We start from the raw sequence: 24,559 nt of genomic DNA on the forward strand, positions 1-24,559 counted from the left end.
TCTCTCCCTCCGCACCCTTTCTCTGTCTCTCTCCCTCCCTCCCCCTCTTTCTCTTCCCCTCCCTCTATGGCTCTATCCTCTCCCCTTTCTTCATTTTCATCCTTAGCACTTACCATGAGACATTCTCTATGCTTTCTAACTTGGTTTAGTTGTGCGCTCTCCATCGAGCATGAGTGCGGGATTTTCGTGCATTTTGTTCCCAGCCATGTCCCCAGGGCCTTGACCAGTGCTTGGCTCCTAACAGGCACTTGATGAATGTTCATTGACTAAATGAGTCAGAGGCAGCCTCTCACAGCCAAGGCCAGCGTGTTCCAGTGGGTTGGCATTGAGATCCCTGGAACTCATAGCCCCTTGCAGTCACAGGAGGAGGAGTTATTTGCAAAGAGCACTAAATCTGAAGATGCCCCTTGAGGGAAGTAGAGCCCGGGCATCTTCTTGGAAGTTAAAACATGTTTTTCTCCCTGAGGTCCTTGAGATTCTCATCCCTACCCCAACACTCTTCTTCCAGAAGGTAGAAACTCCAGTTTCCACTACTGCCCCATAAGGAAGTGCAGCAGCCTGAACCTTGTAGGTGTCCAGACTCCCTGCCTGGGGCCCAGGGCACATGAGCTTCACACATGGTTCCCACTTGTCAGAGAAGTTGGAACACCTGTTACTGAGATGATGCTAGACAGCCCGTATCCAAACACTTGGCATTGCTGTATGCTTTTTTTTTTTTTTTGGCTGTTTATTTATTTCTTTTGTGAGTTGGGTTCTTGCTCTGTCACCTGGGCTGGAGTGGAGTAGCATGAACACAGCTCACTGAAGCCTCCACCTCCTGGGTTCAGGTGAGCCACCCACCTCAGCCTCCCAAGTAGCTGGAACCACAAGCGTGCACCGCCACGCCCGGCTAATTTTTGTTTTATTTTTTTGTAGAGACAAGAAAATAACCTGGGTTGTGTTGCCCAGGTTGGTCTAGAACTCCTGGACACAAGCAATCCTCCCACCTCAGCCTCTCAAGTAGATAGTACTGTAGGTGTGCACCACCATGCCTGGGATTTTGTTGTTGTTGTTGTTGTTGAAATAGCGTTTTGCTATGTTATCCAGGCTGGTCTCCAACCCCTGGCCTCAAATGATCCTCCCACCTCAGCATCCCAAAGCACTGGATGATAGGTATAAGTCACTGCGCCCAACCACCACTAACACTTAGATGTCTACATTTTCAAAGAATTTCTCCTACATTTATATTCTCTTACTTTTTACCCCCCCTCAAAAAATGTATACTGTCAGGGGAGAATAGTACTCCACCCTTCCGTTGAACGATATATATATTTGTCTATGCCAATAAGTAGAAATTCATATCAACAAGCTTGATGGCTTTGTAGGTTTCTACTCCATGAATAGATCATCAGTTATTTAATGAATCTTCGATCAATGAACATTTAGCTTATTCTAAGCTGTCACTGTGGTAAATAGCCTTTTTGTAGCCCTGTCTGGGAGGCAGTCTGTTTAGCAGGTAAGAAAGCGCAGCCGAGCCCCTCTGACCTAGAATGCCTGTGTCCCCATGCCTGGTCACAGCACCGAAGCTCTCCCAGGGACCATATGATCCATGCTACACAATGCCTGGCATCCTGGGCAAGTGGCAGTGGTGGAGCCAAAGGATGGACCCCTAAGCTGCCAGGCTTCCCACTCCAGGGCCCCCTCCCAGCTCCCCCAGCGCCTTCACGCAGCTGTCTGTCCAGCGTAAGATGCTTCCCTCTCAGCTTTCAAACACCTCCAGAGTTTGACTGTTTCTGGTTCTCCCAGAAGCAAAATTTCTCAGATCACTGAAGTCCTGAGCCAGGGCCGCAACCCTTTTATTCCCCAAGAATTTCCTGAGCACCGTTCCTCTTTGACATCGTTGTCCTAAGCCCTAGGCGACAAAGTCAGATAGGCCACAGCAGCCTCTCCACGGCTCTGAGACCTGCCCCACAGAAGGCTCCTCTGAGGACCTCCTGGCCCCACATGCTGTACAAGCCCCAAAACCTGCCAACTGTGTCCCTCTCCTCAAGTCCAGAGGGAGCCACCCCCAGGGGTTGAGCTATTTTTCCTTCTTTTTCACTCTCATGGTTCCGCCATCTTCTTCCCCTCCCTCCCTCAGGAATAGGTCTCACCTGGCAGAGTGCAAGGCCTCTACAGGCAGGCCCTGGAGAGAGCCTGCTGTCCTTCCCAGGGTGTGAGGAGGTCCCAGGCCCTCAGAGAACAGGGGTCTTCCAGGGTGGGAATGATTCTCCCATCTGGAGCAACAAGGCTTCTTGCTAAAGGTGGGGGAGGAGAACTCTCCACCATGAGAAGAGAAGGAAGTTGTCACATCTACACAAAGAGGAAGTGTGCAGTGTCAGAGCATGTGCACACAGTAGAGCATGATCTGGTGTCCCCAGACTTGGGTGCCGAGGACATCTGAGGTCAAGTGAGTCACTGAGAAAACCGTCTAAGCAGGCCGCTCGGGGAACAGAGCTGTGGTTGGTCTGGGGCTACAGGGCCAAAGAACAGGTTGCAGGCAGCCAGGCTTTCCAGGCTGAGCCAACGTGCAGAGGTAGGTAGCATTTGGCCCAGGGGTCCATGAGGTAACAGACGGGACAAGGTTGGACCCCTGTGGAGGGCTGAGAGCATGGATGGTCTCAAGTGGAGGATTTTTATTTGATGGAGCAACCACTGGGGAAAGAGTGTGTTGTGTTCAGCAGAGAGGTGACAGGGTGACGCTGATACTTTAGGAAGATTGATTTGCTGGCTTTGTGGAACACATAAATTAAAAAGCAAAAGATGAGCACAAGTGGCAATTCGCTCCAACTCAAGAAACCTTAATTAAGTGCATACTGCCCGAAAGCAGCTGAAATGTCTTCACAGCGTGGAAGTCAGTTTTACCCGTGGATTGTGGAAAGCATCGTTGCTGTTTCTCAGGGCATGTTGGGGTTTTGACTGTGACAAGGGGCCTCAGTGGGACGTGCCACCCAGACACACCACCTCCCGAGCTCTTTTTCTCTGTCGCCGTGGGTCTCAGGCGAGCCTCCAGTCCCAGGGGCTGTGCTCTCAACTAGTGTTTTTGTTTTTTGTTTTCCTGCAGCTATGACCATGAGGGCCGCCTGACCAACGTGACACGTCCCACGGGGGTGGTGACCAGTCTACACCGAGAAATGGAGAAATCCATCACCATTGACATTGAGAACTCCAACCGCGATGACGATGTCACTGTCATCACCAATCTGTCTTCAGTGGAGGCCTCCTACACAGTAGTACAAGGTGAGTGCCCCACCCAGCACCATCCTACCCCCAGACTCAGAACCTAGCCAAGCTCAAAGGTGTTACCCACCCTGGGAGACCTAGAGTGCCTTTCAGCTTTCTGTTTCATTCAAATGCCCACAGCAGGGACTGGGCACAGTGGCTCATGCCTGTAATCCCAGCACTTTGGGAGGAAAAGGTGGGAGGATTGCTTGAGCCCAGGAGTTCGAGACCAGCCTGAACAACATAGCAAAACCTCGTCTCTACAAAAAAATCAGAAAATTAGCCGAGCATGGTGGTGAGCCCCTGTAGTCCCAGCTAGCTTGGAAGGCTCAGGTGGAAGGATCTCCTGAACCCAGGAGGTCAAGGCTGCAGTGAGCTGTGACTGTGGCACTCTACTCCAGCCCAGGGAACAGAGACCCCGACTCTGAAAACAAAACAAATGTCTACAGCAAACTAACTCTACAAGAGCTCAATCTTGTAGAAAATGACTTAATCAGATACAGCAGAATGTCGTCTACACCTAAGCAGATGTCTAGATATCTGGAAAGGCCTACATCGTTATCTGAAAATGTTCATTTCATCCTCACATACTCTCTCCCACCTCCTGCCCCTCCCTCCCCACCTCCCCCCCACACACACACACCAGCCCAACACACATGGTCCTCTTCTCTAAGGCTGTTTATTCTCTTGGGCCCACCACCATGACCTTGCAGACTGTCTCTCATAAGCCTCCGTCTGTTAAATCGGTTGTCAGGTTCAGAGCCTTTCAGCGATCTCTTGCCAAGACTGGACTCTCCAAGGGTCTGACCGCCCCGGGCTTCTGTTGCTATTAGATGTGTTACGCAGTCCAGGACAAGAAAATGAACGGTGCAGATTAATTTTTCTTTTAATTAAGATATAATGTTGGTGGGCTAGCCCGTTGTCAGAGGATAAAAGTGTCCTCTCAGTAGATAAATGGTGACATTTCGGGACTATTATCCCACGACAGAGCCTGTTTCAATGACTTTATTTCTGCTCTGCCAGATGATTAATGATGTAGATTCTGTCCTTCTGCGTGATAGGTGGAGCAGCAGAAAAGGCAGGTACACACTCTCTCTCCCTGCCCAGGAGCTGACGTCTCAAAAGCCAGCCCAGGCTGGCTCCTTTACCCAGACGGTCAGGAAGCAGAAATCTACAAAAGGAGTCTCTGACTCTTTCCTTCCTGTAGCTTTTCGATAAAAGGAAAAGGTCGGAACTCTGACTGACTTGTGGAGATTCCATTTGGGAAGATAAACCCATTCTCAACATTCACTGCCTTGGTCTACCTCATACTGTTAGAGTCTCTCCAAAGTTCTTTTGTTTTTTGAGTTGGGGTCTCACTCTATCACCCAGGCTGGAGTGCAGTAGCATGAGCATGGCTCACCACAGCCTCAGTCTCCTGGACTCAGGTGATCTTCCTGCCTCAGCCTCCTGAGTAGCTGGGCCTATAGGCGCTTGCCATCACACCCGGCTAATTTTTTGAAATTTTGTTAAGACAGGGTCTCGCTATGTTGCCCTCAAACTCCTAGGCTCAAGTAGTCCTCCCACCTTGGCCTCCCAAAGTGCTGGGATTACAGGTCTGTGTCACCGTACCCGGCCTGGAATTCTCTGGAGTGGAGGTGGCATTGGGTGCCATCAGCAGCAAAAGCATGAGAGAAGTGGAGGTTGCTTTTTGTCTCAATTTTCTTGAAGAATTCTGGACTTGATTTACAGTGGATCTGACCTGTGACTAGACTATCATCTTTGGATTCGATGGCAGGCAAAATAGGGGGAAAAAATTGAAGTAGGCCAGGCTCGGTCGCTCAGCCTGTAATCCTGTGCTTTGGGAGGCCGAGGTGAGTGAATGGTCTGCTCCCGCAGGTTTGAGACCCACCTAGGCAACTTGGTGAGACCTTATTTCTACAATAAATCAAAAAAATTAGCCGGGCGCGCACCTGTAGATCCAGCTACTTGGAAGGCTGAGGCGGAAGGATCCCCGGAGCCCAGCAGATCAAGATTGCGGTGGTGGGGAGCGTGCCACTGCACTCCAGTCTAGGCGACAGAGTGAGACTCCGACTCAAAAAAAAAAAAAACTGAAGTAGTTTTCCTTTCATTTACTCTTTTTTCATATAAGGTAAAATGTATATATGTTAAAGTTCAGGAATTTGATTGACACAAATTGTGTAGGCAATAGACATCCTTAAATGTTTAAATGCACTATTAATAGTCTTCAGTGAATAAAAGAAAAATATCACGGCATAATTATTTCTGGAGTACCACATATTATGTTTTTCTGTACATGGATCGGTAGCATCTCTGCTTCTTACCTGCACATTGTGTGTGTGCTAATTGAAGGCAGCCTTAGACGGATGGCTGAAAAGTACCATGGAAACCTACAAAAATAGGGCTTCTATTCTCTTCTGACTAATTGTGTGGATAATTTCTTTCCCTCTCCCCACCCCACTTACATTTTTCCAGATCAAGTGCGGAACAGCTATCAGCTCTGTAATAACGGTACACTGAGGGTGATGTATGCTAATGGGATGGGTGTCAGCTTCCACAGCGAGCCCCATGTCCTAGCGGGCACCATCACTCCCACCATTGGGCGCTGCAACATCTCCCTGCCCATGGAGAATGGCTTAAACTCCATTGAGTGGCGCCTCAGAAAGGAACAGATTAAAGGCAAAGTCACCATCTTTGGCAGGAAGCTCCGGGTAAGTGGGTCCGCCCCATTTATTACCACTAAGTGGGAGGGGAGACACCCCTTCCTTACAGAGCTGAGAAAGTTTCCCAGCTTCCATGACTCCTTCCTTCCCTGGAGGAGACAAGTTCCCTCAGGAGGAAGTCGTTCGGACTTGTCCTTGGGAAAAATGTTCTCCATCTTCTAGAACTGAAAAAGGCAGCCATTTTCTGCTATGTGGATTTACTATGCCGTGAGCTAGAGATAGCTCATTTCAATAAATGAAGTCTCCTTTTCACACTTGTCATCTTCTCCTTTAATTTTCACCATTTCAACAAATGAATTGGTGCTAGTGCCTACTATAGACTGGATAATTTGCTGAATACTAAAAGAACAAGCATTTTAAAGTATGTTCTGCCAGGCGCGGTGGCTCAAGGTAATCCCAGCACTTTGGGAAGTCAAGGTGAGTGGATTGCCTGAGCCCAGAGGTTCAAGAACAGCCTGGGCAATTTGGCAAGACTTCGTCTCTACAATAAATAAAAAAATTAGTCAGGCATGGTAGTGGCGCTTGTAGTTCCAGCTACTTGAAAGGCTGAGGTGGAAGGATCACCTGAGCCCAGCAGGTCGAGGCTGCAGTGGCCATGAACGTGCCACTGCACTCCAACCTGGGTGACAGAGTGAGTCTCCAACTCAAAATAAATAAATAAATCAAGTATGTTCTTTGTACTCAAGGAGTTAACAGTCTGATAGAATATGCAGACACAGGATAATCATAGGTTAAGTGAAAAGAAAGAGGTGCACCCAGGTCTGATGAGATTCCAGAGGGGGAGATGTCACCCAGCCTGAGGGGCTTAGGGAAAATTTCCCAAGAGGAAGTCATAACCTAACCTCAGTGGGGAGTTTTAGCCAACCCTAACTTCCCCAGGCTAGGCAATTCCCTCCATGTGACATCTTTTAAAAACCAATATATGAGCCGGGCTCGGTGGCTCAGCCTGTAATCCCGCGCCTTTGGGAGGCTGAGGTGAGTGAATTGCTTAAACCCGCGGGTTCGAGACCCGCCTGGGCAGCGAGACCTCATCTCTACAATAAATCAAAAAAAAAATCAGCCGGGTGTGGTGGCACATGCCTGTAATTCCGGCTACTCGGAAGGCTGAGGCGGAAGGATCGCTGGAACCCAGCAGGCCGAGGCTGCGGTGGCCGGGAGCGGCCACTGCACTCCAGTCTGGGTGACAGAGTGAGACTCCAACTCAAAAAAAAACCAATATATAACATTTATTGAGAGCTTTTATGATGCAAGCACTATGTTAAATGCTTGACTTATATTATCATATTTTAATCTTTTCCACAGCTCCATGGGGGTAGTTATTATCACCTCCATTTTTTAGATTAGAAAACATAGGCTCAGGGCAGCTAAAACAACCAAGTCTCAGCCCCCAAATCTTTTTATCTGGCTCACTTGCCAGTGTTCTAACCACCATGCCACACAGTCTCCTGTTTTAAACCCATGATCATCCAGGTAAGCTCAGTACTAGTGAATTCTGCTCTTGTCACTTTTCGGTCACTGAGAGAAACTGGTGCCTAGTATCATGCCAACTTTTCCCCAGGGAGTGAGGAGGAATTCTGGGGATCTCAGTCTTCATCAAAGTCAACACACATTTCTTGCACACCTGCTATGAGCCAGGCACTGTGCTATGCAGTTAAGGCACACAAAGCAAAATCCCTATTCTCCTGCAGCTTATATTCAAGGGCAGTGGGAGATGGGAGAGTGGGGCAGAGAATAAGTAAACTAATACAATAAGTCCCCTACATACAAACCTTCAAGTTGCAAACTCTCAAAGATGTGAACATGTATTTGCATGTCCAATCACATAAGTTTGTTCACGTGTCTGGCATACATTGTCACATGCAATGCCTCCTCTACAAGTGGTTGTGCTTTTGTGTACTTTACCGTACAATGCTATATAGAGTACAGTAGTTCAGTATCTTTATTTCAAGCCCAACATGTCCAGAAGCAAGCATAAGAGCAGTGGGGTTGTAACTGGTACTGTACCACTGATTGTGATAGTTGGGTACTAGGCTAACTTTGTTTTTGGTTTTGGGGGGCGTTTTTTGTTTTATTTTTTTGAGTTGGAGTCTCACTCTGTCGCCCAGACTGGAATGCAGTAGCACGCTCTCAGCCACTGTAGCCTAGACCTGCTGGGCTCCGGCGATCCTTCCACCTCAGCCTTCCAAGTAGCCAGAATTACAGGCATGCGCTACCACGTCCGGCTGATTTTTTGATTTGTTGTAGAGATGAGGTCTAGCCAAGTTGCCTAGGTGGGTCTCAAACCCACAGGCTCAGGCAATTCACTCACCTCGGCCTCCCAAAGCACGGGATTACAAAGTGAGCCTCCGAGCCCGGCCTAGGCTAGCTTTATCAGACATGAACAAACTGGACTTAATAATGTGCTCTCAGAACAGAATTCATTCGTATGTAAGGGACTTACTGTAAATAAAATGATTGCAGATGGAGACAGGCATTAGGAAGGCAGTAAAAAGTGGAACAAGGCAGAGATTTTCAAACGCTTTGGAGTCCCTGAGAGCAGAAGGCTTAGCGTTGGCAAAGCTTGGGTCCTAACTTTTGCCGTGTTACTGAATTGAAATCCAGCCAGCCGAGGTGACCTCCCCACAGAGCCAGTCCCGTCCATATTAAGATTCTGCCTCTGTCTGGCTGGAGTTTAAGTCTCCACACTAGGTTATCAGCAGTCTCCCGTGTTTGCCTTCCCCTGCTGGTATCTGCAAAGTTGCAAGCTGCAATATCTTCCTAAAGACACAAATGGAATGAGATTAGTAGCTAAATCCTTAATGACTGGATTTCAGTGCTGTGTAATTGATTTTTGATACGCTGCACTGTAGAAGTTGATTATAAGTAGTAATCGTGCCTTTTCTCTGATAAATCAGTTATGCGTTTTGACTAAGTTTTCAAAATAAAAATAAATATGGCCCTAAAATAAAATGACTATAATCCCAATTCTGAATATTAAAAATCTTAATAATGGTACTTGCGGTAATTAGCAGAAGTTAGGCACGCAAGTCTTACAACTGAATTTCTGTCAGGGTTAGATTTGCTGGCATCATGTTTATGCAAATCAAAACACAGCTTTATCTATCAACACCTCAACATTTAATTGTCTGGTGTTAGTTCCTGTAACAACAATCACATATCCATTTAGCTCTCTTAAATGAAAATCACTATGAGATTATAACAGGTTGAGTGGACTGAAAATGTAATTCGAAAATGAGGGAGAAAGCTTGGAATTTATTTGCATCTCATTTATTTTAATTCAGTTCATAAACTGTTTAGTGAATGAAATAAAAGCAACTCCTAGAAACTGCAAGGGAGCAGTTGGAAGAAGGTGTAAGGGAAAGGCTGGGTGTGATGTGGATTAAGGGGACTAAGGTGTGGCTTTTCCCATCAGAGGTTTCGTGAGCCCATGCCAAGGAGTCTGCACCCCTAACCAATCTGTTGGTCCTCACAGGCAGGCAGGCTTCCTCGGCTACAATGTGGGTTTTTTCCTTCCTATCCCTAGTCTTGTGCCAAGTCTTTCTACTCTTGCTCAACTCTCAAATTCTCCATTCACTCAAAAGATATTTACTAAGTGCAACCCCATGACCAGCACCATCGAACAGGTGGACTATAAAGTCCGAGCCACCATGAGCTAACAGTCTCATAGAGAAGACAATGTCAGCAGTGTGATGTAAGCTGTCATCAAGGTCAATGTTGCAAGGAAAGGGACACTTAATTGGATCCGTCAGAAGAGAATAGGCTGTGGCCAGGTAGGTAATGAATTGACCCTGCAATCTCACCTAGCAGTCCCAATGTGTCAGGTGGCTCTTGTGAACGGTGCCACACTCCAGTTGCTCTGCATGGTGGTCCTCTCATCTTAAGCACGTGGCCTCCCCGGTGGCCACAGAAGGTGAAGAGAGCCTGGGTGATTCACAAGGACCGAATGAGCAAGCCTGGACATGGCAGGCATCACCTCCACTCACCCTGGCCAGAACACTGTCCGGGGACCTCAACCAAACTGCAAGAAAGCCTGGGAAATGTTGTCTTTGTGAGTGCCTCAGAAGAAGAAAATGAAAGAAGACTTGGTGAGCACATAGCAGAGTAACGGCTGCCCTGACCAGGTCTAAGGGTTGACAAGGTTCAGAAACAGTGTCACCAGAGAGTTGGAATCAGTCCTGAAGAATAGTAGGAATTAATCAGGCAGGAAAGAGGTGACGGGACAGGAGCATCACCTGGGGAAAGGCCATGAGGAGGCCGAGAAGGAATGGGAATTCAAAAAACTTTAAACAAGTGTGGCAGTAATTGATGTGTGATAGCGTGGGACAGAAAAAGAACATGTGACTAGGGACAGCATGTGGAAGAAACCATGAAGCCAGGCTAGTATTGACCCTGAGGGCAAGGAGGAGGTCTACCCGGGCTTCATTAGAGAGATGTGCTGGGATGAGTCACATTAGAAAGACCTCTCAGCTTCCTTGGGTGTGGCAGAAGACAGATTGGAAGAGGACAAGACTGGATGTAGTGGTTCACACCTGTAACCCCAGCACTTTGGGAGGCTAGAAGATTGCTTGAGCCCAGGAGTTCAAGACAAGCCTAGGTAACATAGCAAGACCTTGCCTCTACAAAAATTTTAAAAATTAGTCAAATGTGGTGGTGTGCACCTGTAGTACCAGCTACTTTGGAGGCTGAGGCAGAAGGATCACCAGAGCCCAGGAGGTCGAGGCTGCTGTGCCCGCGAGGATGCCACTGCAGTCTGCTTTGTGCAACAGAGTGAGGCCTCAACTCAAAAAAAAAAAAGTGAAAAAGAAGAAGAAAAAGACAAAATAGGAGGAGCGAGGAGAGAAACAGCAAGAAAAGTGTTGCATTGATCCAAACAAGAATTTAAATACTTAGCAGTGAAAGAGGAAAAAAGGTGGAGGGAGAGATTTGAGAGATATTTAGCACATGCCATTAAGAGAACCGGGCAGCCAGCAGGGTTGCTGTGTCAGGCTGACCTCTGGAGGGGCCTTTCTCATGGTCATGTGGACAGGGAAAGCTGGATGATGGTCCACACTCGGTGGGCTGTGTGAGGGAGAGAGGATGGGAGCTAAAACTCAAGCCAGATGTGAGAATCTGGTGGCCCGGCCCTGCCTCTTGGAATGGAGGAAAAACTGAATAAACTTTCATATGCAACCATTTAGCCAACACCATGGAATTACTACTCCCCTGTGGACAGCAGGGAATTTGGAGAGTATGTGGGGCGACCATGCAGGAAACAAATGGCCTGACCTTTCCCAAGAAGACCAAGCTCCTGGAGAATGGCCAATCGAGGGCTGGAAGGACCCAAGGCTATGAGCATCCCTGGAGTTCAGAGAAGACCAAAAAATCTCATGAAGCCATCATGATAGTAGAGTGCCCAGTGAAATTCCAGCCCACCTAGGTGCCCTTTCTCCAGTCAGAGACTTCTCTTAGTGAAGGAACGTGTCAGTAGCTCTTCCTTACAAGTTGGGGAAATGTAAGATGGCAGGCAGATGGTTAGACCAGGACCACACCCACTCACCAAAAGCTTTGTCATGGAGTGTTAGTCCCTCGTTCCTGCCCAAATAGCCCAGGGAAGATTTTCATTACACCTCCCAAGGACTTCTCAAGGAATTTCCTTTGAAAGAGTCTTCTCCACTCCTTCCCTCACCCCTCCACTCCTTTCTCTATTCTCTCTGGCCTTTCAAAAACACATGAAGCAGTTGCATTATGGCATCTGTGAGCTCCATGAGCTCAGGGACCACTCACCACGGTATCCCTGGTGACTTGCCAGGTGGTGGGCACTCAGACAACAGGTGGCAAAGGAAGATGTGATAACCATGCCCTCTTGAGACTCTTTTTTGAAGATGCTTAGTGCGCAAATGCTCCCCTGCCAAAGCAGGTATACTTCACAAACACGTTGCCCTATATGTCTGGAATCCTTCTACTCCCAGAGACAGGAAGTACACTCAAACCAGCTTGATAAAAAAGGACATGCCCCGTTTCACCTAACAGGCCACCATGAGGGGAAGAGCTGGCCTTAGAGACTCCAAGATGACATCAGATGGACTTCCCTCTCTTTTCTGTCTGTCTCAAGGCCCCCTTCCATTCCATAGCAGTGTTCCCCTTAGCAGTTGGCCTGAGTTTCTCCTACAGTAAAAACTCACGATGGGGAGTAAGAGAGACATGGCTAAACTTGACTTCAGGCATGTGGCCTGAGTCAGCTTAGTGAACCTCAAGGAAAGAGGAAGGGATCTTTCCGGTGTATAAAATATCTCAGGGAAGAACATTTGCCCTGGCACAGATAGAGTTTCCATCCCTGGGGTCAATCACTGGTCAAGAAAATGGGGCTCTGTGATTGGCAAGACACTGATCACATGACCACATCTGTATCTTGTAATAGAGAAAGGAAGTGCTATACCCAAACTAGAAAGGGACATTAAGTTAAAAGATAGGACTGGGCGCAGTGGCTCACACCTGTAATCCCAGCATTTTGGGAGGCTGAGACAGGCAGATTGCTTGAGCCCAGGAGTTCCAGATCAACCTGGAAACATAGTAAAACCTCATTTCTACCAAAAAAATAAAATCAAGGCCGGGCACAGTGGCTCACACCTATAATCCTAGCACTTTGGGAGGCCGAGGTGAGAGGTTGCCTGAGCCCACGGGTTTGAGACCAGTCTGAGCAATTTGGTGAGTCCCCCATCTCTACAATAAATCAAAAAATTAGCCAGGCATGGTGGCATGTGCCTGTAATTTCCAGCTACTTGGAAGACTGAGGCAGAAGGATCACCTGAGTGCAGCAGGTTGTGGTTGCAGTGGCAGGGAGCATGCCACTGCCCTCCAGCCTGGGTGACAGAGTGAGACACTTACTCAAAAAAATAAAATAAAATAAAATAAAAAATAATCAAATCAAATAAATTAACTAGGAGTGGTGGCACGCACCTGTAGTCCCAACTACTTGGGAGGCTGAGATGAAAGGACCGCCTGAGCCCGGGAGGTTGAGGCTGCCATGAGCCATGATGATCATGATCACGCCACTGACTCCAGCCTGGACAACAGAGTGAGATCCCGACTCAAAAAAAAAAAAAAAAAAAGACAAACACCCTAAATGTACTCTGCACCCCCCCATCCCACCAAAGCCTAATCATAAGGCAAACTTCTGGCCCTAAGGATCTTTTGCTACATTATCTTTCCTGACCTCAGCAAGCCTTTTCTCTAGGTTTTTGGAGGAAGGAACTGAAATCGACCCCTTCTATTAAGATCTAAAACTAGCCGGGCTCGGTGGCTCAGCCTGTAATCCCGCACTTTTGGGAGGCTGAGGTGAGTGGATTGCCTGAGCCCGCGGGTTCAAGACCAGCCTGAACAACATGGCGAGACCTTGTCTCTGCAACAAGGCAAAAAATCAGTTGGGCGTGGTGGCGCATGCCTGTAGTTCTAGCTACTTGGAAGGCTGAGGTGGAAGGATTGCCTGAGTTCAGCAGGTCGAGGCTGAGGTGGCCATGAGCGTATCACTGCACTCCAACCTGGGTGACAGAGTCAGACTCCGACTCAAAAAAAGAAAAAAGAGGAAAGCACATAACCACCCTCTAGGATATTTCTTCCTGATTATGATTTACATAGAGATTGCAAAAGCAAGAAACAGTTCCATGTGTAGGCAGCAGAACAAAAGAAAAATTGCTTCCAAGATCATCTTCCATCATGATATTGGCATTAGCGTTATTAGTATTCCGAGTCGAAGTGGGAGTTAGTAATTTTGTTTTGGTTTTGATATAATTAGTATAACACTGCAATTACAGATTGGTATGTGTTACTTTTACTTATGTGGCATTTCTTTCTCTTTCTGTGTGTGAGTTGGATTCTCACTCTGTCGCCCAGGATAGAGTGCAATGGCACACTCACAGCCACTGCAGCCTTGACCTGCTGGGCTCCGGCGATCCTTCCACCTCAGCCTTCCAAGTAGCTGGAACTACAGGCATGCACCACCACACTCGGCTAATTTTTTTATTTATTGTAGAGATGAGGTCTCACCAAGTTGCCCAGGCTCACCTCAAACCCATGAGCTCAGGCAGTTCTCTCACTTTGGCCTCCCGAAGTGCTGGGATTAAAGGCAAGAGCCACTGTGCCCTGCCATACTTATGTGGCATTTCATAGCAACACAGGAGTGAGGCAGGGGACAGACGTGCATATGTGTGTGCGAACACACACACGTAAACTCAGTTCTGCATGGAGCCACTCAGGGAGGTCTGTGCACACACACAAGTCATTATGAGAGCCCGAATTTTCCCAGCTCCTTCCTGCCACAGTGCAATGATTCTTCACTCGACTAATATTTTATTTTTCAAACACCTACTATGGTACTGTACCAGGCACTGAATGTATGTTGTGGACGAAGCAGATGAAAGATCCAGCCTTATATGGTGAGCCTTATATGAAAGATCCAGCCTTATATGTCTTGTACAGACAGGACAACTTGTGAAAATTTTAATATTCACTTAAATAACACATAATTAGAAGAACAAGTTTCTGCAAACACATTAAATAACGTATTCCCCAAGCAAACATCACTTTTGGATGACTTCTGTTTGGGATGGTGACGTGGAAACGTGGAAAGACCCTAGTACTGCTATGCCTTAGCAAGGGGAAACAGTTAATAAGCAAATACATGTGCAACCAATAGAAAGAAATAATGATGGGAGCCATGAAGAAAAATACAGGATGGGATAATAGGGAATATATGATTTAGGTTAAGGCTATTCTGAGAAAATGACTGTTGAGCTGAGAACAGAATGAAGAGTAGTAGAAATTTTCCAGGAATGGGGTGGAAAGAAAGCCTTCTATGCTAGCACACCAGCGTGTGCAAAGGCCCAGAGGCAGAAGAGACTGTTGCTGTATACTGAGCTGAAGGAGAGCCAGTATGGCTAGAGCAAACTAGCTGAGGGTGAGATCAAGAGGGCAGAGCCTTGCTGGCCCTGGGAAGGATCTTAGAAACACAGAAGTCTTCCCCAGATTCACCCTCCCATGCATGCAAAGGAGCACTCATCTACAGCCTCCTTCTTGGACACTAGGAAGCACAAATCTTACTTGACTTCTGGACTTTTGAGTCAAAGGATAACAAGTAAGCCCGTTCAGGTCGTCTGGGCTGAGTCTCCATACCAGAGGCCTCCCTTCAAGATGGGCAAAGTGTTCTGTACGTCTAACAGCATCACCACCAGGGAACCACCTGCCATCCCTAGAACGCCCCAGCCCCCCTGAAAACAGAAAACCTCTGCCTGTGCAGGGTCCTTGCACATCCACTCACCCTTCCCCATCCTCACTACCCCCTCCCCCAGCCCCGCCATAATACTCCACACTTTCTCTTGCTGATCTCTCCCTTGGAATATTCTCCCAGACTTAGTCCTGTCCTTGCCTGTCAAAGTCTCACTCAGTTCAGGTCTCCAGGGGGCAGCACTTTCTCTGGGATACCGTCCAGCAGCCCCAATTCTGGCTCCATGTCTCTCCTTCATTCCCACAGGTCCCTCCCTGTGTTTACTCTTATTACCACACAATGGGTTTAGTTGTTGGCTCACCTGTCTTTATCCCCCGCTGACCTGTGAGTTCCACTGGGGCAGAAGCCATAACTGACTTGTTCCGTCTGTCTTTTTTAAGAGATAGGGTCTCAGTCTGTCACCGAGGCTGGAGTGCAGTGGCACAATCATGGCTCAGACCGTAACCGCAGACTCCTGGGCTCAAGAGATCCTCCCACCCCAGCTTCCCGAGAAGCTAGGACTCTAGAACCTAGCCACCACACCTGGCTCCTTTTGTTTGTTTGTTTTATTTTTTTATTTTTAGTAGAGATAGGATCTCAATATATGTTACCTAGCTGGTCATGAACTCCGACCTCAAGCAATCCTCCCACCTCAGTCTCGCAAAGTGCTGAGGTTATAGGTGTGAGCCACAGCACCCAACCTGCCTTGCTCTATCTTAAGATAAAGTGCCAACCACAGTAATGAGCACATAGTAGGTGCTCAGTAAATAGTGAATAAATAAATGAACGAATGAGAGTTTCAGCGGACATCATGAAAATCTTCTCCCTCCCACCTCTGTTCATTAATTCCAGGTCCCAAGGGCCTTTCAGAATGGCATTAATTGCTCTATGGAATGGAGTCTTTCAGAGATTTGGCAGTCACAGATGTTCCAGTCATATTTTCTATTTTCAGTTCTCCATGTTAGAACTTTAGATTGTCAGAGCTGGCAGAGTTCTAATTCAACCCTCTTCTTCACAAATGTTCATTGAGCACCAAGCACTGTCAATAGGGACACTAAGACAAATAAGATAAAGCCTCTCTCTACCCACCAGGAGCTCACAGGCCATTCCAGACAAGGAAACTGAGGCACAGATGGTGAAGGTATGATTTTGGGATGACAAAACTAATGAGTGCCAAAACTGCAACTCAGATTCGGGTCTTACCACCTTCCCACCTTGCCTCCGTCCAAAACAGCAAGTCCCCCAGAAATGATGTTTGCTTGGGGAATACATTATTTAATATGTTTGCAGAGCCTTGACCTTCTAATGATGCATTATTTAAGCTAATATTAAATTTATAGCAAGTTGTTTTGTCTGCGCAAGCACTGATCCCAGCATAGAGTGGAGTCTTGTTGTCTGGGGGGTTAGGGAGAGCTGCTTTTTCAAACCCGGAGGACTGACCCAGAAAGCAAATGAAGATGTGCTCCAGGCCTGGCTTTCCCTCTGGGTAGGTAAATGACCAAACCCTCGAGGCAAGCGTTTCTGCTTTTAAATGTCGCCAGACGTGGAGAATCTCATCACTCCCCTTGTTCATCTTTTTTTGGGTTTCCCATACTCAAAGCAAGATGGGCAAAGGGTTCTCCTGTACACCTAACTGAAATCTCTCCTGCTGCATTACAATTCCATTTCCTGGAGGGGATCCAGCCCAGTGTAATTTCCTCCCTCATATTTCTCAAATCACCAGCTCCTGTCACTGCCCCTAGAGCCAAGTTAGAGTCACCGGTTATAGGCCCAGCAGGGCCATTTTGACGGCGTTTCCTTTCCTCCGGGTTTTTTACGAGCCTCCTTGTGACAGGGTATGCTTGGTGAGATCAAAACATTCTGGGGGAGAAATTCCACAGAGGAAACTACTTCCCAATGTCTGCCCTCTGCAAAAATAAAAAACCATGCTAAATAGCTGAGTTTTATTAACTGAGAAAGCCCGGCTGAGGAAAACGCCCGATAATTAAAAATAATGGCTTCCTTACAAATACAAAATTGTATTAATTTAAAAATTGGTTTCTCTATCACCGAATTCCTACCGAGCCGACTGGGAAGGGAATTGTGCTGATCCTGGCAGTGAAAATAATTCAAAATAACTTTTATGTTCTCCAGGAAGCCTCAAGGTTAATTTAAATATTGCTAGCCGGGTAATTTAATTCTGAATAAGAGAACAGTGTGGCTAAATTAAAGTTCCCACATGCTCCAAACTGGGGGACGGGGACCCCCAAAGGGCCGAGCTGCCCGTGGAACCCACCACATCTCACACAGCCCAGCTAAGGCACCTCCTCTTTATAAATGGCACCCTCGTAATTAAAGATATTTGATTAGATTACACAACTGACCTGATCTCCTTGGCTTATCTTCCAGTGAATTTATCAGCGTTAATTATTAGGCAGATTGGGCATTTTAATAGAAATTTCACATTTCAAAAGTTAACTCAAACCTGTGCTATCACCAAACCACATTCCCAGGGACATGGTGAATATGGGAGTCAAAACCTACCCTTCCTTATCAGTGGCTCATGGTTGGCACCTATTGTTACTTCTCTATGGCTAGTGCACACCTGGGACAAGGGTCAGAGGCCTCGTCAGTTCTTAGCAACAGCAGCAAACCCTTTGCAATCAGAAACTAAGGATCCCTCTCCTGTGCTCACCTGGGATTTCGTTCTTTCTATAATCTTCTCACCTTCACACACAAATATAGTTGTTGCAATGATAGTCATAGATATGATTTACATGTGGCTCTTTCCTGTGATTATGTTTTATTATGGTTATATATATGACTTACCTGTTGGCCTCTCCCAGGTAACTGAAGATAGGGCCTTTTTTTTTTTTTATTCAGGGTCTTACTCTGTTGCCCAGTCTGGAGTGTAGCAGTACAATCATAGCTCTCCACAGTCTTAACCTCCTGAGCTCAGATAATCCTTCCACCTTAGCCTTCCCCGGAGCTGGGACTACAGACACACACCAACCGCGTGTCAAATTTTTTTTATTTTTAGTAGAGACGAGGTCTCACTGTGTTGCCTAGGCTGATCTTGAACTTCTGGCCCCCAGCAATCCTTCTGCTTTGGCCTCCCAAAGTGCTGGGATTACAGACATGAGCCAACATGCCCAGCCGATAGGGCCTTAGATCACACTGTGTGTATTTTAACCAAGGGTACACATCAGAATCACCCAGGGACTTTTAAAAATCCATAAGCCCCCAGCCCCAGTCAGTGGAGCAGTGGTACATTGAGAGAGCATCCCAGGTGGTTTAGAATTACAGGGCTGATGGAGAACCCCTGGCCCCACACACAACTCCCCCACCCCTACCCCATCCTAGGGATGGAGATGGCGAGCTCCAAGTTAGGATCCTGGCCCTATCCCTTCTTATGTGCGAACTTGAGCAGGTCCCTTAAATCTACCTGGGCCTCCTGTGTAAAATGGGGGTGATAGTAGTGCTTGCCTGAGCGCACTGGCGTGTAGTTAGATCAAACAAAGGCAGTGTTGAAAATGACATTAAATCCATCAAAGTGCTCAATGCACTGCTGTGTGTCTCATCCCAGTCTCTCTCAGAGAAGGCACCAAGTCTGGCATCAGCTGAGACTTAATGTTCAATCATTAATAAATGCACTAGGAACCCTACGATATGAGCAAAGAGAAGCAAAAAGGAAAAAAAAATAAGAAAAGGGAAGAGGGGGGCTAGGAAAAAGATGGCCAAGGGGAGGGAAAGGAAGAGGACGTGAGGTCGGTCCCCAGCAGTTGCCTCTGGAAACCCAGAACATCCTTCCTCATTGCAGCCACATCATTCATTCTCCCTAATAAAACACTGGCAAGCTCTTGAACTGAGGTTCTGAAGTACATAGGTTTAAGAATCTTGGTGGCCTTCTGCAGTCATCCCAGATGAAGCCACCTAGTATGGTCGCCCTTCTGCTTCCAGAGGAAGGCATCTTTCTGACCCAGCCTGTGTTCTGCTGTGAAAATGATGACTCGAATCCCCGATAATCCTGACAAGGATGAGATACAACAACATCACACTGAGCGCTTCGATGGGCTTAATGTCATTCTCAGCACTGCCTTTGTTTGATCTAACTACACAACAGTGTGCCCAGGCAGGCACATTATCACCCCCATTTTACACAGGAGGCCCAAGTAGATTTAAGGGACCTGCTCAAGTTTACACATAAGAAGGAGTGGGGCCAGGATCCCAACTTGGAGCTCGCCATCTTCATCCCTAGGATGCATTGGGGGTGGAGGGGTTGAATATGGGACCAGGGGTTCTCCATCAGCCCTGTAATTCTAAACCACCTGGGATGCTTTCTCAACATACCACTGCTCCACTGACTGGGGCTGGGGCTTATGGGTTTTTAAAAGTCCCTGGGTGATGCTGATGTGTACACTGTGTGTATTTTAACTTTGGACCTATTTTTTAAAAAATCCGACCACTCACCCTTTGCCTCCTTGACTGTTCTTCCCAATTGCTGCAAGTTTGATGACAGGAATCTTCCACCTGAAGTTAGCTTTCCTTCTCATCCCAACAGCTCACCACCCTTATTTCTATCTCCGTGCACTGATGCCTTTTCTTTTCTAATTGCCCTACTGCAAATGTTCTGCCCTCTTCTTTGTGGTCTGACCCTATGGAAACAGCAATGACTTGGGAAATAAGGTAGCCATGGGTTCAAATCCCACCTCTGCCACTTGTCTAACTATTTGACCCTTAAGCTCAATTTTTCTTATGCAAAATAGTTTCTACCTGTGTCATGAGAATTAAAATGGCACATAGTACCTTATGAACTCAAAGGAGCCTAAGAGTAAGCAATCTGTGATTGTATGGATGAATATTGAAGATACCTAGATCAACAGAGATCTAGACTCTTTTTCTCTGGATGACCATCTTTCTGGAAGTTTCCATCCTCAAAGTTCACCACATATTTACAAGTTGAATGCTGGAGTTCCAGCCATCACGAACATGTTTCACCTAGGAAAAGGAGGAGAGTGAAAAGAACTAAAGGTCGTTCCCTCTAACTGAGTCAGTTTCCTTTAAGGACATTTCCCAGAAGACCAGCCAACAACTACTCACAACTTGCTGGCCACCCCTCTCTCCAAAGGAAGCTGTGAAAGGTAGTTCTTTTCCTGGGCACAAAGCTGTTCCCCAGAATACAGGTGTCTGTGGTATGTAAAGGATTCCGTCTCCCCCACAAGCTGCAATGTGGAGCCCTCAAGGGTTGTGAAAATGTTTCACAGTCGCTTCGTTGTTGGACTGATTTCCAGGTACTCAGAGATACAGGATACAAAAAGCAATAAAGCTGGTGAAATGTCTGAGAGGTTAACTGGTTGAAGTCTTGAAGATCTGAGTTGCAGACCATCCCTACCACTTCAGTGCTGTATGACCTTGAGCAAGTTGTATAACCTCTCTGTTTCAAGCTGTTTCCTCATGTGTCAAATGGTCTTTGAGCATCAACTCACATAGTGGACACAAAGTGCCTGACAATGCCCATATATATCAGTCCCAAGCATATGTTCAAGTCAGCATCATCATATCATTATCATCAAGTGCGGTTGAATTACTTGCTGGTGAAGCGAGGAGGTACCAGATCTCTCTCCAGTCCCTTCCTCCTGCCTGTTTACACCTTCCCTCTTCCTCAGCAGCCACCCTGGGAATGTCTGGATTTGCAGTCAATTCTGTTGTGAGAGTCTGGGCCGAGTCCAGCTCATTTCATTTACTCAAGCCATCCACTCAGGGCTGGAGAAATCTCCAGGGTCCCTGTCCTTTGTCCCTAACCAGAGTCGGTCTCCCAGCTCTGCCTTCTGGGGCAGGCTTTCTTCTCTGATCAGATCAACTTCTAAATAAATATTAAATTATGTCTGATGTGTTCCAATAGTCCTTTCAAACCTAAATTGATCTGTTCTTCCCTTTGTTGGAATTCCCCCAGAGCTGCCGAGGCCTTCCCACTGAAGTCTTGTGTTCTTGACAGTGGCAAGATTTTTCTCTGGATATTAGAAGTAGGGACGTTGCTGGGCTCGGTGGCTCAGCCTGTAATCCCGCACCTTTGGGAGGCTGAGGTGAGTGGATTGCCTGAGCCCGCGGGTTCGAGACCCGCCTGGGCAACTTGGTGAGACCTCGTCTCTACAATAAATCAAAAAATCAGCTGGGCATGGTAGCACATGCCTGTAATTCCGGCTACTTGGAAGGCTGAGGTGGAAGGATCGCTGGAGCCCAGCAGGTCGAGGCTGCGGTGGCCGGGAGCGGCCACTGCACTCCAGTCTGGGCGACAGAGTGAGACTCCAACTCAAAAAAAAGTAGGGAAGTTCACACAGGAATGAGCCTCCGTATTCCCAGATCTTTGTAAAAAAAAAAAAAAAGATAGCTAGCCACTGCTTTCCACCCTTCTAGGTTCTTTTTTTTAAAAATTGTATAAGATATCATGGCGCCTGTCCTGAAAGACCATTAACTTCTCAGCCAATGACATCCCCAAAAAGTGTTCTAAGTGTGCAAATTTACTAACTCTCAGGGTGGCCAGGCAGGGCGGTCAAAACCCCAGGTCCAGGGCTATTGTATGGCTATGTAATTTCTATACTTTCTACAGTGGGATAGCACCCTTGTGATTGTGCAGTGCACATCCTACCTAACGACCCACAGTAGCCATGTCCCAGTCGGTCAACCCCAACCATCAGCTGCCTTATGTGTGCTAAACAAATGTCACCATGTTCTATGTGTGCCAAGATGTTGAGGAGTCTAGAAAACACTAGGTAACTTCAGAGTTCTTTCTTTCTTCAACCCACACTCATTTCCCGGCCACACCAGCCATGTCCTCCACAGAAGCCTGAGCAGACATGTCTGGGTGGTGTTTCTCAAACCCAGCCCATTGTGTTTCCCTAGGTCCATGGAAGAAACCTCTTGTCCATCGACTATGACCGGAACATTCGGACAGAAAAGATCTATGATGACCACCGGAAGTTCACCCTGAGGATCATTTACGACCAGGTGGGCCGCCCATTCCTCTGGCTTCCTAGCAGCGGGCTGGCGGCCGTCAATGTCTCATACTTCTTCAACGGGCGCTTGGCTGGCCTTCAGCGTGGTGCCATGAGCGAGAGGACCGACATTGACAAGCAAGGTCGCATCGTGTCCCGCATGTTCGCCGACGGGAAAGTGTGGAGCTATTCCTACCTCGACAAGGTGGGTGAACGTGCTGCCCGGCTGCAGGGGCCTTCTGTCATTCCTGCAGCCCTTTGTAAACCAGCCTGACGTGCTTTACCATAAAACATTCTGCTTTTTTATTACTAGAGATGGAATCTCACTCTGTTTTCCAGGCTGGGGTACAGTGGCACAATCATAGCTCAACCTGCTGTCTCAATCTCCTGGGCTCAAACAATCCTCCCACCTCAGCTTCCCAAGTAGCTGAGACTACAGATGTGCACCACCACACCCAGCTAACTTTTCAACATTTTTGTAGAGATGGGGGTCTCAATATGTTGGTCAGGCTGGTCTTGAACTCCTAGCCTCAAGTGATCCTCTCGTCTCAGCATCCTAAAGTACTGGGATCAAACTGCCCAGCCCCCATAAGACTTTCTAACATCTTCACTTTGACTCCACAAGGGCTGTCCCATGCATCCTCCCTCAATGGGAGGAAGAAAAGCAAAGGAAAATATTATTCATAGCTCAGCACTATTACCATTAAGCAGGGGGGAAAGTGCTAGACATTCAGTAATGGCAAAAGGACGGATTGTCTGATTTTATTCCAAAAAAGAAAAAGCGCCGTGGAAGCAGACAGATTCATCCCACTGGTGGCACGGCTCATCATTACTTATGAATTGGAAATGCAGTGATTCATTTCCACTTGGCCCTAAATTAAGCCATCAGGATAGGGAATTCTGCCTAAGATTCAAGCACACAGAACAGCACTCTCCTATTGGCCTGTTGGCTGAAATAGCCAGCGGATTCTTTCTACGTAATTCCCTGTGTCTGAAAGTGACAAATGCAGGTCTCCAAGCCTGAAAAAGGTCAGTGGAGGTGGGGGGGGAACAGGTCCCTCGGGACATGTTGAGACTTTTGAAGTCTGCCCTGGTCATCTAGTCATTAGGCAGAGACTTGTTCAGCCTGGGCCCTGGACTCCCCTCGGGGAGGGTCCATCCTTCCTTACTCAACCACTCACTGCAGCAGTAACTTGCAGACAACACATCGTCCCTCTGTGAGAGCCAATTGGTCCTTCCCGAATACCTTTCTCATTGTGCTGTAAAATACTGGGATGGTTGATGGGGAGGGGAGCAGGAGTCTCCCCGTTGCCTCTAGTGGAAGTTATCCCCGCCCCCCCGCCCCCCCCCCCGCAGAGTCCGTGATTCTGGGTTATTTCACTTTGCAGTAGCTTCAACATGGAGAATGTGTTTTCTGGCCAGACGCAGTGGATCACGCCTATAATCCCAGCACTCTGGGAGGCCGAGGTGAGAGGGTTGCCTGCGCCCAGGAGTTCGAGACCAGCCTGGGCAACATGGCAGGACCTCGTCTCTACAAAAAAATCAAAAAATTAGCCAGATCGCAGTAGCCGTGATCATGCCACTGCACTCCAGCCTGAGTGACAGAGTGAGATTCTGACTGGAAAAAAAAAAGAGAGAGAGAGAATATGTTTTCTTTTTTAAAAAATTTAATCAGGGTGACAAAAACATAGTATGTGTGTCACACCTCTCTCCTGCTGGACCAATGACAGTCATTTCTTTTTTTTCTTTTTTTTTTGAGTTGGAGTCTCACTCTGTCACCCAGACTAGAGTGCATTGGCCGCTCCCAGCCACCGCAGCCTCGACCTGCTGGGCTCCAGTGATCCTTCCACCTCAGCCTTCCAAGTAGCTGGAACTACAGGCGCACACTACCACGCCCGGCTACTTTTGTGATTTATTGTAGAGATGAGGTCTCGCCAAGTTGCCCAGGCGGGTCTCGAACCCGCGGGCTCAGGCAATCCACTCACCTCAGCCTCCCAAGGCATGGGATTACAGGCTGAGCCACTGAGCCCAGCTGACAGTCATTTCCAAACAATCTCTGGATTCTGTTATTGAGCCTGGAGGCAAACACCATGGTTCTGACCTCATTCCTCCAAGCTCACAATACCCAAACTACGATCCTGCACACCTGTAATCCTAGCAACTTTGGAAGGCCGAGGTAGGAGGATTGCTTGAGCCCAGGAGTTCGAGACCAGCCTGGGCAACATTGTAAGATCTCATCTCTACAAAAAAGTCAAAAAATTTGCCGGGAGTGGTTAGTCGGGCGTGATCATGCACAACTGTAGTCCCAGCTCCTTGGGAGGCTGAGACAAAAGGATCACCTGAGCCCAGGAGGTCGAGGCTGTGGTGAGCTGTGATCCATGCCACTG

The 24,559-nt window shown here is 47.5% G+C and overlaps 1 protein-coding gene across 2 annotated transcripts in view; it reads left to right on the plus strand.

Annotated features, from left to right (window-relative positions):
* The window catches only part of TENM2 (teneurin transmembrane protein 2), a 517,874-nt gene that overhangs the window by 472,043 nt on the left and 21,272 nt on the right, over positions 1 to 24,559 (plus strand). For both annotated transcript variants that reach the window (XM_021710791.1, XM_021710790.1), the window contains 3 exons: positions 3,083 to 3,258; positions 5,716 to 5,951; positions 22,081 to 22,377. In XM_021710791.1, coding sequence (XP_021566466.1) covers positions 3,083 to 3,258; positions 5,716 to 5,951; positions 22,081 to 22,377 — 709 coding nt within the window. The remainder of the gene's footprint in view (positions 1 to 3,082; positions 3,259 to 5,715; positions 5,952 to 22,080; positions 22,378 to 24,559) is intronic.

The sequence above is a fragment of the Carlito syrichta genome, unplaced genomic scaffold, assembly GCF_000164805.1.
Source record: "Carlito syrichta isolate Samal-C Ts95f unplaced genomic scaffold, Tarsius_syrichta-2.0.1 Scaffold301542, whole genome shotgun sequence".
Taxonomy (NCBI): domain Eukaryota; kingdom Metazoa; phylum Chordata; class Mammalia; order Primates; family Tarsiidae; genus Carlito; species Carlito syrichta.